A 17494-nucleotide genomic window follows, 5' to 3' on the forward strand; every position below is an offset into this window, starting at 1 on the left:
CCAAAACGAAGGATTTTAAAGGTTACAGAACTTCAGTTTATAATTGTGGTTTGGGAAGGGGTGGTACATGTTCCTGTTCATGTGGGTATGTAAGTGTGTGTATGCATGCACTGGAATTGCACTTTATGAATTAAAAATCTCCCTAGCCCCATACAACTCTTGTGAAGTTAGCTCCTTCAATATCAAGAAGACTTGGTTTTCTTCAATCAAAAACCTGATAAAGTCAAGGAACCCAAAGAATCAGGAGCTTAAACAGGAAGATCAGGAGTTTAAGGCCAGCCTGGTGTTTTACAAACAGATACATAAAATAAAATAAAATAAAAAGAGGGCTGGAGGTGTGGCTGGATCAGTGCTAGAAAATATACTTAGCATTGACAAGATCCTACATTCTGTCTATCCTGAAGGTGGAAGGAAAGACAGACAGGGGAACAGTCAGGGACAGATGGCCCTTGGATAACCTTACTTTATGAAAGTAAACATATTTTAACAGTACAGAGGACAATGATTAATATTAATGTTTTCTCAAAACTCTTAGAACAAATTGATTCCATTTAGCCAGCTTGACCACATCAGACTCTTCCCAACTTCCTAATAGCTATTCAATTTTTTTTTTTGGGGGGGGGTCTCCATTTTCTTTCTGCAGCAACTCCATACTAACACAAAATTACTTTCTCCTCAACTTTACAAATATATCTTTGGGGGCCGGAGAGATGCTCAATAGTTAAAGGTACCTGCTGCCAAGCTTGACGACTTGAGTTTAACCCGCATGGTAGCAGGAGAGACCCTGTGTGCAGTGAACACACAAACCTGAGTAGAAACCCAGATAGAGCAAAACTGTCTGCATCACAGTCAACTCTGACAATTCTGAAAAGAAAGCTGTTTTTATCAAGCCAACAATAGTAGACTAATCTTTCATACACAGCTTATCCAAGCCATAAATATTTGAAAGCACATGGGTTAATTCTATGTTTCTGAGAGTTATATAAGTGCCTGTTCTTTTTTCTTGGGTTTTTTTTTTTTGTTGTTGTTGTTGTTGTTTTGGTTTTTTTGGGTTTTTTTTTTTTGTTTTGTTTTGATTTGGTTTGGGTTTTTTTGGGCTTTTTGAGACAGTTTCTCTGTGTGGCCCTGGCTGTCCTGGAACTCACTCTATAGACCAGGCTGACCTCGAACTCAAGAGATCTGCCTGCCTCTTCCTCCCAAGTGCTGGAATTAAAGGTGTGTACCACCATTGCCCAGCTCAGTTTTTTGTTTCTGCTTTCTTTTTTTCCTTAAGATAGCTTTAAAAGAACTCCTTTAAAGTATTTTATAAATTAACTTGGCAATATCATCTAGAGCAGTGGTTCTTAACTTTCTTAATGCTGTGACCTTTTAATACAGCTCATGTTGTGGTGACCACCAACTATAAAATTATTTTTGTTGCTACTTCAATAACTGTAATTTTGCTACTGTTATGAATCATAATATAAATACTTTTGGAGAGGTTTGCCAAAAGGGTCACAACCCTCAGGTTGAGAACCACTGATCTAGAACTAGACAAATATCACAGGGCTAAACGTGGCTCAGTGGAATAAGGGTTTGCTGTGAAACTATGAGGACCTGCATTTGGATGTCCAGCACCCATGTAAAAGGCAGATGTAGCCGCATGTATCTATAACCCCAGTTCTTGGGGGGGCAGGAACAAGGAGATTCCCAAGAGCATGCTAGTCAGCTAGATTAGCCCAAACAGAGCTCCAGGATCAGTGAGAGACTCTGGCTAAAATAACAGAGGAACACCCCTGATGTCAGTGTCTGGCCTCTTAATGCACGTTCATGTTGTTCACTCTCACAACGCATCGTGTTACATCCACAAAAACAGAAAATTATCAAACATACTTAACATTCATACCTAACGCATACAAACTACTATATAAGCAGATACAAACAGAGAAACTACATCTTTCATTCTAAGATTTCAGTCTTAATCAGTAAAACACTAACATAAACTCATTTATTTACTTTTTTTGAGACAGGGTCTCTCTGTAGCTTTGGTTGGCTTGAAACTCACTATGTAGACTAGGCTGGCCTTAAACTCAGAGATTCTCCTGTCCCTGCCTCCCAAAGGCTGCTGTTTTAATTACAAAGCTGTTATTTTTCCTATACTTTACATTTTTATCTAAATTGGCTGCTGAAAAACGAAGAGAGATACATATTTACAAATACAGTACATTTCCCTCATCCACAGCTCGCTTCCTGTAGTTTCAATCATCTGAGGTCAATGATAAAGAAAAATGTTACATGGAAGAGCACAAAAGTAAACAATTCCTAAATTGCAAATTATGTGCCATTTTGATTAGGGTGATAAAATCTTACGCTGTCCCACTCAGGACATAAATTATTCCTTTCTCTAGTACCTCCACACTGTATATGCTGTTCACCCATTGATGATTTAATCACCATCTTGATTATCAGATCAAGTGTTAGTGTTACAGTAGCTTGGGTTCAAGTAACTCTTCTTTAACTTGTTCAAGTCCCAACCACAAGCGATGAAGAGGAGGCAACAGGGCACAAGACATGGGAGGACAAGGGAACTCTATTATTCTGCAGCAATAGCTTTCTAGTATATATATGGCCTATATATATCTAGTACTGTGCAGTGTCAGCACAGGGGACATATTCCTGAAAGATAGGGTGAAACATACATATGTGTGGGGGAGATTGTCAAGCTTAGGGGGGCCCTCTGAGGATTTACACACTGTTAATGGTTGTTGGGTGTGGTTGATATTTTATTTTTGCTGAAATGTGGTGATATTTTATTTGTGCTTTGATAAATAAAGCTTGCCTGGAGATCAGGGGGAAAAGGCCAGCCATTTTAAGTAAACAAAGTCAGGCAGCCAACGCTCTTAGTCCGATCACTTAGCAGGCAAGCTCTCTGTGAGTTCAAGGCCACACTAGGGAACAGAGCCAAGGTGCCACACACCTTTAGTCCCAGTACCAACCATAGAGACCTGGAGGTCTGTACAGACAGTGATGAGGAAGTGAGGTAGCTGGGCTAAGAGCCAATGAGAGGGTAGAAAAGCAAGGCATATAAAGGTGTGAGTAGACAGGAAGTAGCTCACATTTGGAAGCTGCAGAGTTGGTGAGGTAAGGTTGGCTGGTGGCTTTCCCTATTCCCCTGATCTCTAAGGCTTTTTCACCCCTGTATTTGGCTCCGTGTTTTTTATTTAATAAGACCATTTAGGAATTCATCTACAGTTGGGGGATGGAGAGACAGCTTCCTCAGTGCTGTAACCCATGCTTCTGTAAATAGCCCTAATGAAACTCACTGGGTCATAAAAATAGAAGGGAGGCTACTTGGGAAGAGGATTAATGGGGAGTAGTGGGGGATAAAAGGATAAAGGTGTTAGGGAATGAATATGATCAAATTATATTACATACATGTATGAAAATGCCATAATGAAACCTATTATATATCATCAATATATGCTAATAAGTTTTTAGAAATTAAAAAATATTTTTGTCATAACATATCATCTTAGAGAGGTTACAGGGATACTTAGGAGCTATCTGGATATCACCAAAGACCATCTGGGTATAGATAAAATAGTACTTCCACCCAGTGTTTTTCAGACTCACACAGCTATTTGGGGATCAGAAAGTCCCAATGGAGGTCAGATGGCCTGACAGTGAAGCAGCTAAAATGGAATATGGTGTGATGGAGGTGGATAGACAAATGAAGAAGGGGGGATTTTCAGAAAGACACAGCAATATAAGACTCAAGGGAACTAGTGATTAAGAGGAGAAAGAGAAATAGCAATGGGAAGGGAGTGGTCTTAAGAGGAACCAGCATAAGAAAACCTTAAGTTCCTCAAAAGAGGACAATAAAGTTCCAATAATTAAGAAGTAGACAGTTAAGTGGACAAAGTTAGCAGAACATGTTATTGCAAGGGTTTCCAGTGAGGACAGAGAGTTTCTGTAGGAGAAGCAGAATCCAATCAAGAAAACGATTCTACAGAGTACAAAGAATATCTATGCCAGGGAGTCAGGAAACAATCCCCACTCACAAAAGAGGCCCAGGAAGACCTCCAGCTGAGCAGGTGCCTCCATAAGAAATGGGCACTCAGTCCTAGCTTTAGAAACTGCACTCAGAGCCGGGCGGTGGTGGCGCACGCCTTTAATCCCAGCACTCGGGAGGCAGAGCCAGGCGGATCTCTGTGAGTTTGAGGCCAGCCTGGGCTACCAAGTGAGTTTCAGGAAAGGCGCAAAGCTACACAGAGAAACCCTGTCTCGAAAAAACCAAAAAAAAAAAAAAAAAAAAAAAAAAAAAAGAAGAAGAAGAAGAAACTGCACTCAGAATCTCAAGAATCAGAATCTCTCCTTACCAGCTCCAATGGATGTTTGTCCAGAGCAATGGTTCACCAGTCTGACTCACCATTGGATCCCCGATCAATCAGTCAGGAATGAAGACAAAGTCTTCAAAAGTGTACATTTGGGAGTCCTGGATGAGAGGTCTGGGGGTCCAATGATGAATCTGATCCTATCCATGCCACAACTGTTAAAGGAAAAGTTGTTCAATGATACTTGTTAAAGCATGGTGAGGAAGAGTGTATTCAAGACCATCTCCCAGGCACAGATCACTGCAATGAGATTTTACAACAGAGGAAAGAAGCTGGGCTCAACTGCAATTACAGCCAACAGCAAAAAGGAATTTTTAGCCAAAAAAAAGAAAGAGGGGTGAGAATCAGTGGATGGCACATTACTAAGCAAAAGCCTCAGAACTGAGGAGGATTCTGGCTAAAACAATCTAGAAAGCTTCCTGCTACAGGCAGGCCAGAGTAGCCAGACATCACCTGGGGATGGTACAGAAGGGAAAACTCGATCAATTATCTAGGGTGTCTAAGGATACTCAGGTATGTACATGGGAGAATCCTTGCTAAACTTTCAGATTCAGCAAGGTTTTAGATTAGACAGGCTGGGTCGTAATTATGCATAGCTTTAATCCCAGCACTTAGGAGGCAGAAGCAGTGGAATCTCTGTGAGCTCAAGACACCTTACCAAACTACATGCCTAGCCCTTATTGTTTAATTCTGTGTATTCTTTAGAATAATCTTTCTTAATACAATATGAGGTATGAACAGAGACCATGGGGGCTGGAGAGATGGCTCAGAACTTAAGAGCACTGGCTGCCCTTCCAGGGGACCCAGGTTCTATCCCAACACCCATATGGCAGCTCACAACTGTCTGTAGCTCTGATTCTAGGGGATCAGGCACCCCAACACAGACATATGTGTAGGCAAAACACCAAAGCACATAAAATAAAAATAAACTATTAAAAGAGAGAGAGACCATGATCCAATTCAGTACACAATGGATGATGAATGAATGTCTTTATAAACAAATTATTTCACTATATCTTCACATGATCCTAGGGAACCACTACTCCAATTCTGAAAAGGAACAGAGACTCCAGCTAAGCAGTTTGTCTATTGTGACAAGCTGTAAGGAATGGAGTAAATCTCAATCTGGGTAAGAACCAGTTTTTAAATTTTCCAACCTATTACAAATCAGTACTTTAAAATAAATTTGTTTAGATTTTTATTTACCATATATGTGTATAAAGATGTTGGGGGGGCAGTTTGCATACACACATGCCACATTCTTTTGGGAGTGGGGGGAATGACAGGATCTCTCTACATAATCCTGACTGTCCTGGAACTCACTATGTAGACCAGACTGGTATGGAATTCATAGAGATCCACCTGCCTCTGCCTACCCAGTGCTGGGATTAAAAGTGTGCACCACCATGTCTGGCTACATGCCATGCAGTTATGTGGAAGTCAGAGGACAACTAGTAAGAGTCAGGTCTTCCATCATGTGGGTCCTGGGATCAAACTCAAGATTGTGAGGCTTGAAGGCAAGCACCATTATCCACTGAACCATGTCACTGTTCCAAAACTAAGACTTTTAAAAACTACTATAAAGGTGTCCTAATTGTATGGAATTGTTGTAAAAATTCCTACAAGCTTTCTCTTCATTTTTATTATTGTCTTGTCATGAACTGATTCTACTGCATGCCCTTTGAAGAGCCCCTAATCACAGCATTTAAAATACTGATTTCCCAACACCACAGTTTCAATTGGTAACAATTCCCAGCTAACTCCCTTCACTCAGAAAAATCTTTAAACTAATAAAACCAATTTTAGGGGCTAAAGAGATGACTCAGCAGTTAAGAACTCTTACCGCTCTTACAGAGGACCTGAACTTGTTGCCCAGCACCCCAAGGCATCTCACAACCACCTGTAACTCCAGTTCCAGAGGAGCTGATGCCTTCTTCTGACCTCCTTGAACTCATATGTACATGCATGTGGTGCACTTACACTCAGGCACATACACATACATTTTTTAAAAAGGCAATTTTTTAAAATTATATAGAAGGTGTTGGAGAATTGGCTCAGTGGGAGTGGGGAGAATGACAGAATCTCTCTACATATATATATGTAGAGAGATATACATATAAGCTATATATAACACATATAGCTCTTGCTTAAATCACATGTTAACACTTATATAGCTCTTGCTTAAAGCACTGCTCTTTCAGGATCTGGGTTCAGTTCCTAGCACCCACATGGCAGCTCACAACTGTCTGTAACATCAATTTCAGAGGATCTGACACCCTCTTCTGGACTCCACGGGCACCAGACATGTACATGGTACACAGACATATATGTAAGCAAAACAACATATACATTTAAAAATTTGCTTTAAAAATTATATGTGAAAAAAATATAAAACATAGGTTGGGGATTTAGCTCAGTGGTAGAGCGCTTGCCTAGCAAGCACAAGGTCCTGGGTTCAGTCCTCAGCTCGGGGGGTGGGGGGTGGGGGGGTATAAACACTACTTTTTTTTACTATAACATTTAAAGTTTTAACCGTTTTAGTAGTTTAAACACATTAAAATTAACGCAAAATTCGAGACCAATTTCATAAAATAAAAGAACAAAATCAACAGCTACCCACCTTAACCCAATCACAGGGTAAGAACTGGAGACACATTTCTGATAGTCCAGAAAGTACAGTACACATGCGAGCCCAGGAGTGGTGCTAAGGACTCCTACTTATGAGCACATCAGCACACAGGTGTAGCACACACACTTGACTTCTCAGTGCTGAGTATCTCTACATGACACCACCACTGAAACACCTCCATGTTAACACCTATATAGCTCTTGCTTAAATCACATGCTTCTGAAAACATCTGAGTCGCCTTCTTTTCTTTTCAGACAATGAGGGGCTGGAGAGATGGCTCAGTGATTAAGAACACTGTCTGCTCTACTAAAGACCCAGGTTCGGGGTTGGGGATTTAGCTCAGTGGCAGAGTGCTTGCCTAGCAAGCACAAGGCCCTGGGTTTGATCCTCAGCTCTGGAAAAAAATAAAGACCCAGGTTCAATTCCCAGCACCCACATAATGGTTCACGATCACCTGTAACTCCAGTTCCAGAGGATCTGATGACCTCCCCTGGCCTCCATCTTTACCAGGTTTGGTGTACTTTACATACAATAAGCACTAACAATTAAAAGAGAAAAAAGTTACTTACAGCTCCTTTAAGTGAGTCTGAGAAAAAGCATTTTCTTGGATAGACATTATAGCATTGTTGTTCAAATCTCTGAAATCAAGAGAAATGCAACATCAGTAATTATGTCTATAGTGAAGCTACATAAATGCTTAAATGCTCATGAACACCTCCCGGTGACATCAAAATTTGTTTTGTTTTGAGGCAGCCTCAGTATGCAATCCTGTCTGGCTTCAAACTTGCTACGTAGACCAGGCTGGCCTCAAACTCACAAAGATTTGCCTGTCTCTGCCTCCTGAGGATTAGGATTAAAGGTAGGCACCATCACACTCAGCACAAAGATTATGCAGAGTATAGATGGAGGTTTTCCTGTGTCCCGTCCAGTCCTGCAGCCACTCAGACCCAAGTAAACACACAGAGGCGTATATTATTTACAAACTGTATAGTCTATGGCAGGCCTCTTGCTAGCTAGTTATTATATCGTAAATTAACCCATAACTATTAATCTATGTATTGCCACATGTTCCATGGTTTTATCTGCATCCCATTACATGTTGTTCCTTGGGTGGTTGGCTCACATCTATTCCCTTCTTCCTTTCTTCTTCCTGTCTATCTGCTTGTATTTCCTGCCTGCCTCTAAGCTGCCTTGCCATAGGCCAATACAGTTTTATTTATCAACCAATCAGAGCAACACATATTCAGACTACAGAAAGACATCCCACAGCAGCAGTGAGTAAATATATATGAAATACTTACAAATACTCAAGGGATTCAAGACCAATGAATGCTTTCTGTGTAATTGACTTAATCTGGTTTCCTTGCAAGACTCTGAAATAAAATTAAATTCATTAAATATTTATCTATACAAGCTATACTTAAAAGTTTATAGTGTGGTATTATTAACACATTTTTAATTATGTCCCTGCGTGTAGATAGTGGGGGAGAGGTATGTTCGTGTAAGTGCTGTGCCTGTGGAGACCAGAAGAGGACATCAGACCCTCTGAAGTAGAAGTTACAAGTGGTTATGAGCCACCTACTATGAGTGCTGAGAACCAAACTCAGGTCCTCTGAAAGAACAGAAAGCATTCTTAACCTCTGAGCTTTATTGAGACACAACTGAGGAGGGGGGAAATTATATACACTGAACTATAGCTTAGTGAAAGCAAGCATTTTTAAGAAAGTTGTGAACTTACTAATTAATGCAAAGCACAACACAAAAGCTTCTGTTGAGATTTCAGAGCTCCTCTGAACAGTCATCCTAACCACTAAAGTAATTTGCTGATGCTACTACATAAGGTTAAATTCCCCATTTCTCTCCTTAATAAAAGATGGTCAGATTAAAGACATTCGGGCAAGCATAAATCTTTGGTAAAATCCTTCTTATAGGAGATGTAAAATGCTTCATGGAAGAATATTTTCTCCTATTATTAGACATATTCCCCATATATCTCACATGATTAAACACAATACCAACTCAACTACATTTTCTCAAAGCACTTCTCTTACTCGAATGGAAAACTCTATTCTGTAACTTATTTAAATCCCACAGGGTTGAGAGCATACACTTATAGTCACTATGGAAATCAGTATGGAGGGTCCTTCAAAAACTGAAAATAAAACTACCATATGGCCCAGCTAAACTACTGGTAAATACATACCTGAAGGACTCTAAGTTAATATGCCACAGCCTAGGTGTCCACTAAAACATGGATGGATAATGAAAAGATAGCACATACATACAACAGAATTTTATGCAGCCATAAAGAAAAATTAAGTTATTAAATTTGTAGGAAATTGGATACAGCCAAACATTTTCTCTCATAAGCAGAACCTAGATTTAGAATTGTATTCGTGTGTGATATATGTGGTTTTTTTGTTTTGTTTTGTTTTTTGAGACAGGGTTTCTCTGTGTAGTTTTGCGCCTTTCCTGGAACTCACTTTGTAGACCAGGCTGGCCTCGAACTCACAGAGATCCGCCTGCCTCTGCCTCCCGAGTGCTGGGAATAAAGGCATGTGCCACCGCCGCCCGATATATGTGTTTGTAGGTCATGAAACTAGAAAAGGGATCACGAGAGGGGAGAAAGAGATCTTGAGGGTGGTAGGAAACAGAGAATGGTGCATAAGTCAAAAGAAAGCAGAAAGAACTACCTGGATGTAAAAAGGGAACCAACCCAAGCAGGGAGGAAATGGAAAGAGGACAGTAAGGAAGGAGAATGAATGAGAACAAAGAATAATGAAACATATGGATGAACACGCTGGGATGAAACCTATCTCTTACAGTGCTAACCTGAAACTAAGAAATAAAAAACTTGGTCGCTGGGCAGTGGTGGCGCACGCCTTTATTCCCAGCACTCAGGAGGCAGAGGCAGGCGGATCTCTGTGAGTTCAAGGCCAACTGGTCTCCAAAGTGAGTTCCAGGAAAGGTGCAAAGCTACACAGAGAAACACTGTCTCAAAAAAAAAAAAATATATATATATATATATATATATATATATAAATAAAAAACTTAATTTCCATAGCAATATAAATAAAAAGTGCCTAAACATAACAAACTATTTGACAAACAAACAAACAAACAAAGCTCCTTCCTTTAGGAGACGGTAGGAAGGCTCAGATTTTCTGGTCATAAAATAAACATTATCCAATAATATTTACAACTACTCCTTGAAAAGATATCTATTAGATATATACAAACATCACGGATACATACAATTTAGTGAGACTTTTGAGTCCAGCAAAGGCTTCACTAGCATCTTCTATGGCCCATGAAATTTCATTGTTTCTCAAATCTCTGAAAGTGTCAGGGAGAAAAAAGTTGTTAGCCAATATGACCACTAGACAGCATCCTGGTATTGCAGCGTAAAGGGACACATGCTAATTTTGATTCTTTTTTTTCTTTTTAAATATTTATTTATTTATTTATTTATTTATTTATTTATTTATTTATTTATTATGTATACAGTGCTCTATCTGCATGTACACCTGCAGACCAGGAGAGGGCACCAGATCTCATTACAGATTGCTGTGAGCCACTATGTGGTTGCTGGGAATTGAACTCAGGACCTCTGGAAGAACAAGTAGTGCTCTTAACCGCTGAGCCATCCCTCCAGCCCTAATTTTGATTCTTATTTTAACAATTATTTATGGTGAAGACTCAGTCTTGCTTTTGAAAGAAATCTCTGTGATAAACACAGAAGAGCTGATATATTAAGCAGGGGTAATGGCACATGCCTTTAGTCCTAGCACTCAGGAGGCAGAGGCAGGACGATCTCTGTGAGTTCAAGGCAGCCTGATCTACATAGTGAATTCCACGACAGCCAGAACTTCATAAAGAAACCCTGTCTCAAAAATAAATAAGAACAAATAAATGAATAAATAAAAAAATAAGCCAATTAACCTGCTTAGATTACTAATCTTCCTAGTTAACCATATCTAACGATACTAGCCTATTAAAAATTGTAGATGGGGTCCTACAAAAAGGAGGGTTCCAAGATAAAGAAGATAGATACAGCTTACAAATGTAATTTTAGACTCATGGGATTTCTGGGTGTTCCAAGCCTTCCGCTAGGCCCTTAAACTTAAAATAGCTCAAAGAGTAATACCAACACAGAGCTTCACAGCTCAAAAGCAAGCCAACATTCCTCTTGGAAGGAAAAATGGTATGCCCAGGTGCTAGTGTAGTCACTGTGTTTTCTTGAAAAGTATGGTCTTTTAAAATCCACTAGGCCATTCTCAGAGGAATTACAATTGTATACATCATGTAATGACAAAATATCAGTTATATTAAAAATATTTAATCACAGGCTGCAGAGATGGCTCAGCAGTTGGCAAGAGTTTCCACCTAAAACCTGAGTAAAAAGATACTAAAACAGAGCTAAAAACAGCTCCTAGTTGTCTCTTTCAAGTTAGTGGCAGCCTGCATGTTTGAGCTACTATGGCGGGTTCCTGGCGTGCACGCTTGACCTGCAATATGACGCGAATGAGGCCTCTGCAAGTAGCACATTAAGCTGTGTGGTGGATTTAGCCTTTACTAGTACAAAACAAAACAAAACAAAACAAAACAAAACAAAACAAAAAGAGGTTTCTGGGCTACATGCTGCTTTGATAAAAGCATAGACCCACGATGGCTCCCAGAGCTGGCGGTAAACGGTAAACGTACCACTGCCATGTTGGGAAGCTGAGGTGGGCAGAGCCAGCAGCCACAGCGCCGTTTCAGTCTTAGAATGCTGCAGTTTAAAGCAATAGGTTCAAGGTAATATAAAAAATAAGCCACCTAAAGATGGCTATCACGCAGAAAATCTGGATTATGTTCTCTTTGATATTCGTAACTGAAGAAAAACATTTGATTGCAAAAGCTGTTGAGTTAAACCAATATGGATATTTTAAAGGTACCTTGACTTCAAAATTTGGATGTAAGGATATGTTGCTTTGGAAAGGAGGCTCTGCTTTTGTTTCCACAGAAAGCCAGAGGCTATGGATTTGTTCCAGATTAAGATACATCAGGTTTGACCAGCCAAGACCACCTGAAAGGTCTCTGATGACACCAAGGCCCAGATGATCCAACATCCAGAACCGTTTCAAGACAACTGGCTCAGATGATACACCCTCATGGACTACTCCATAATCCTAAAATTTTCTGTGTTCCCATAAGACACAGCGACCCCCTCCAGCAGGAAGTAGTAAGAGAAGCTACGCCCAAATTCCCAAATATACCAAGCTGGCTTTGGAGATGTGCAAAAGTTAAAACCTTCCTTTTAAAAAAAAAAGAAAAGAAAAGAAAAGGGGAAGTGCTGTGGGATGGTCTGTATGTCAAATGCTCTGATTGGTCAATAAATAAAACACTGATTGGCCAGTAGCCAAGCAGGAAGTATAGGTGGGACTAACAGAGAGGAGAACAGAGAGAACAGGAAGGAGGAAGTAGTTACTGCCAGCCACCACTATGACAAGCAGCATGTGAATACGCCAGTAAGCCACGAACCACGTGGCAAGGTATAGATTTTGTACTGCTGCGCATCCAGAAGTACTGAGTTTAATTCCCAGCCACCACATGGTGGCTCACAACCATCTCTAATGAAATCTGGTGCTTTCTTCTGGCCTGCAGGCATACATGCAGGCAGAAAACTATATACATAATAAATAAGCAAAACTTTAAAAAATATATTTAATCACTTGCTTCCTAAAGTCATCTTATACTAGACTAGGGCACACACTTTCTGATTTATAAGATTATATAAAGTTGTATGGATGCCAAGAGGCTTCTTCTTGCTTAGCCTTCTTCAAGTAAAATGCTAACACAGCTCATTTTCATTTACTATCACTTCTTCAGAACATTCCCCTCCTCCACAGCAGAAAATAAATAGAAATGATTCACCCAGAGAGGCATTATTGGCTCATGCCAATAATCCCAGGACTTAGGAGACTAAGACAGGAAGATGCAAAGTTCAAAGCCAGCCTGGGTAACACAGAGACAAAAAAAGAAAAGAAAAGAAAAGAAAAGGAAACATAATCAGTGAGGTATAGAGGCAGAACTAAGCAGATCTCTCTGATTTTAAGGTCAGCTTGGTCTACATATACAGGTGTATTTTTGTTTGTATGTATATGTAGTGGTTTGAATGAGAACTGGCCCCAAGGCTCCTACAGATGAATGCTTGATCCTCAGTTAGTGGAACTATTTGGGAAGGATTAGGGGTGTGGCTTTGTTTGAGGAGGTGTGTCACTGGGGATGCACTTTGAGGTTCTAAAACCCCAGGTCAGGTTCAGTCTTGTTCGCTTTGTCTCCATTTTGTAGATCAGATGTAAGCTCTCAACTACTGGGGCAGTGCCATGTCTGCCTGCCTGCTACCTACATGCTCCCTGCCATGATGGTTATGGACTAACCCTCTGAAACTGTAACCAAGTCCCCAATGAAATGCTTCTTTTTATAAGTTGCTTTGGTCATAGTGTTTCATCACAGCAGTAGAACTAAGATAGAAATTGGTATTGGGGACTGGGGTATTGCTGTGACAGCCTGACCATACTGTTACTTACTGAAATATGGAAGACTTTGGGACTTTGAATTAGGAAAGCAGTTGAATGCTGTAAGTAGGGCTTAACTGGGCCGTCCTAGTAGGAGTATGGAAGGCAGCAGTGCTGACAGCAATGTGGCCTATGGAGGCCCAGTTCAAAAGGTTTCAGAGGGGAAGAATATTAGAGACCACTCATGTGATATGTTGGCAAAGAATGTGGCTGCTTTCTGCCCTTTGTTCAAAAAACCTGCCAAAGACTAAATTGAAGAGGTTTGGACAAATGTCATTGGCAGAGATTTCAAAGCAGCCTAGCACTGATTGTGTTATGTGGTTATCAGTGATTACGGTTACACAGATCTACAATTAAAAGGAGCCATAGATGCAAAAAGAAATACAAAATATACAGTTTTGGGGGGAAAGACCACCAGGAAATGTAATGTTGGAGCCAAGCAAGCCCTATGCTCACAGAGATGGGAAGTTTAAAGAAAGGTCTGATGCTAAATGGAATAAAGGCAATGTTACCTCTGGGGAAAATCCAACTTAGCTAATCCTACAACTTGTAAAAAGGCAAGTTTACATCCCAAAGGAAATACCACCAAGTCAAAGTTTATGCAAATATAAGTCATGGAAGGGACCAGGTTTTAGCCCAGGCAGCAGAACTTGGCACTTCTGGCAACATGGTTCTGGTTTGATCAAGGATATAAGAAAGGGGTTGTAGAATAATTCCTCAGCAGTTAAGGAAAGCCGCCAGGGCAAAGTGTGGCAAGGAGTCCCTGCATGGTGACCTAAAGAGGCCATTTCATGAAGCTATGAAGGTGAAGCCTGGGTAATTACATTGGAGATCCCAAGATGTTGGAGATGCCAGAACCTTGGATACCTGTCAAGGAGAGCTACAGACAGGGTGTGGAACCAGTCCAAGAGAGAGAAGTGTGTTGCAGTCAACAAAGCTGGGGAAAAAAATGGGATATAAAAAGCCATCTAATAAGTCAAGACACTGGGCACAGAGATAGAGAATTTGGAGTTTTCCCTGCTAGGTTTTGGTCCTGCTTTGGTCTAGTGTTTCCTCACCATGCTCCCTTTTCTCCTTTTTGGAATGGTAATGTATGTCCTGTGTCATTGTATGTTGGAAATATGTGATTTGATTTTTTATTTTACAGGGGATTACAATTAGAAGATTGCCTTGAGTCTTGGAAGAGACTTTAGTCTTTTAAATAGTGTTGAGGCTATGAAAGACGATGGGGACTTTTAAAGTTGAACCGAATGCATTTTTCATTATGATATGGCTACAAGCCTATAGGGCCAGGAGGTGGAATATGGTGGTTTGAATGAGACTGGCTCCCATAGATTTATGTTTGAATGATTGGTCTCCGGTTAGGAGAACTGTTTGGGAAGGACTGTGCTGTGTCCCTGCTGGAACAAGTGTGTCCTTACTGGAGGGGGTGTGGCTTTGTTAGAGGAGGTGTGCCACCAGGCGTAGGTTTTGAGGTTTCAAAAGCCCATAACAGACCTAGTCTTTCTGTCTGCTGCCTGATGATCAGGATGTAAGCTCTCAGCCACTGCTCCTACCTGCTGCCACGCTCCCTGCTAGGATGTTCATGGACTAACCCTCTGAAACTATAAGCAAAGCCCAATTAAATGCTTTCCTTTATAAGAGCCGCCTTGGACATAGTGTCTCTTCACAGCAACAGAACTAAGTAACTAAGTATAATAGTAACTAGACAGCGTGTATCCTAAGTATTTTTCTTATACTTATTGTGTCTCCTTCTCATTGGTGGTTAGGTCCCAAAGTTTGGAGCCTATCTCTTTCCTGAAACCATTTATTAATTTTGAATGTGATAATCTCAAGAATTCTAATAAATAGGCATTAAGAATCCAAATTATAAGAACAGGGCCCCTAAGAAGGGACAAAAGACATTTTTAGGGGGAAGGGATAGAACCCATTAGATACAAGAGTAAAAGGGGAAAACAAAAAGTAAAAAAGTTTACATGAGAAAGGAAGCAGTGGAGTAGGGGAAGAGGAGGAGAGGAAGGAGAGGAAGGAGAGGAAAGGGTGGGAAAGAGTCAATTAAAGCTATGGATATGGAAAAAACCTCTATCTACCCCTAGGAAAACCTGATACTTGATAAGCTAATTAAAAAAATAAAATTTCAAAAGAAAACAGAGTTTTAATGTCAGTACCATGCATGAGAGAATAAAGCTGCTACCAGAAGCCATATAATGTTAAATGAGAACCCCAGGGCCAGGGTGGGTTGCCTCCCTACAAGTGATTAGACAGAAAGGCCCCAAATGCCCCCAAAACAATACAGGCGATTGCTTCTGCTGTTGGCTGCCCACCAGAACTAGATGGTAAGACACAACTGCCGAAGGCACCACATGCTTTGGTCTCAGGACAGAGGAATCGCACTAGAACTAGGTTGAAAGCTTCCTTCCTGCTGACTAGTCTCACAGTGCTAAAGTATTGTTATCAACAGTCTTACTCAGCCGTGGACTCTGTGTGTAACACTACTGACTTGAAAGGAAAGATGTACCTACTGGTATTAACATCAACACGCCTATTATCCAACCACTTTGTGATTGTACTTGAGGCTTGCTCCATAAACATGGTCAAAAGTCCATGGCTAGGAAAGGCGTGGGCCCTAGGGAGGAAGCAATTGCTATTATTTTCCTAATGAGCATGATGTGCCCAATATCTGACTCCTAAATAATTGAATATGATTATTGATGACAGTTTTGATCAGAGAAGCTTCTTTTTGGAGAGGGCCACCAGTTAACTGCAGAGACTCATTAACTGGTCAAAGTGAAGAGGACAGAGTATTTAAGACTCAGCCATAGGGGCTGGAGAGATGGCTCAGATGTTAGGAACACTGGCTGCTGTTCCGGAGGTCCTGAGTTCAATTCCCAGCAACCACATGGTGGTTCACAACCATCTAAAATGAGAGCTGGTATGCAGGCATATATTCAGGCAGAATACTGTATACATAATGAATAAATAAATCTTTAAAAAGACATAGCATTAACAATCTTAAACTCCCAGAAGCTATGATTACCTATGTAAAACAAGGCCCATCTCCTGGGAGAAAACCAGTTGTCAGAAGGGTTATTGTTGTTCTATACCTCACCCCATCCCACCCAACCCCTGGCCTCCTGAGCAGGTCCTGGCTTTTCCTCATCCTCTTCTACAGTACCTGGTAGACCAGTGCTACGTTGAAAAACACAAACCTCCTGTGCTACTAGTGCAATAAAGTGAAGGCTGTCTGCCCAGATACGTAATTTATGTAAGAAAATAAATTTCATAAAGGGAAAAGAAAAGATAAGGCCCATCAACATTCTTTAATGGAGGAAGAAGGGGCTCACAAGGCCCCACACCTCACTGAGGAGTTACACAGTTAATGGGGGAGGGAAGAGATACTTTCTTCAACCTTATGGCCACTGATACCCGAGCCAGACTCCTATAAGCAATCTTAATGAAACTCATCAGTAGTGCTTCTGTCGACTGATTACTGGCCTTGTGTATGCTAGGGGAGTATTCCTCTGAACAAGGCCAATAATCAATCAACAGTAGCAGCACCATATGTAGCAGCAGAAACAAGTGTGTGTGCGTGCACACACACACACACACACACACACACACCATTTAACCAGGTATGATAATACATATCTATAATCCCTGTACCTGTAAGGCAGAGCTAAGAGTTCAAGCCCAACCTAAGCTACACATTGAAATCTTGTCACCAAAAAGAAAAAAGGGGTTAGTTTCCTTGGGGCAAAGCATGAAGATGTAGCTCAGTGGTAAAGTGCTGGCCTAGTATGCTCAAGTTTTAATCCACAGCACTGCCCCCAAAGACCCAAACACACACACACACACACACACACACACACACACACACGCACACACACGCGCACACACACACACACACACACACGCACACGCCATGCAGCAAA

At 40.8% G+C, this 17494-nt stretch overlaps 1 protein-coding gene across 2 annotated transcripts in view; it reads right to left on the reverse strand.

Annotated features, from left to right (window-relative positions):
- Lrig2 (leucine rich repeats and immunoglobulin like domains 2) overlaps positions 1-17494 on the reverse strand; it is a 59542-nt gene that overhangs the window by 19546 nt on the left and 22502 nt on the right. For both annotated transcript variants that reach the window (XM_059266008.1, XM_059266007.1), the window contains exons 9-11: positions 10258-10338; positions 8304-8375; positions 7572-7640 (exon numbers count right to left, since the gene is read on the reverse strand). In XM_059266008.1, coding sequence (XP_059121991.1) covers positions 7572-7640; positions 8304-8375; positions 10258-10338 — 222 coding nt within the window. The remainder of the gene's footprint in view (positions 1-7571; positions 7641-8303; positions 8376-10257; positions 10339-17494) is intronic.

This window comes from Peromyscus eremicus, chromosome 6 (assembly GCF_949786415.1).
Source record: "Peromyscus eremicus chromosome 6, PerEre_H2_v1, whole genome shotgun sequence".
Classification (NCBI taxonomy): domain Eukaryota; kingdom Metazoa; phylum Chordata; class Mammalia; order Rodentia; family Cricetidae; genus Peromyscus; species Peromyscus eremicus.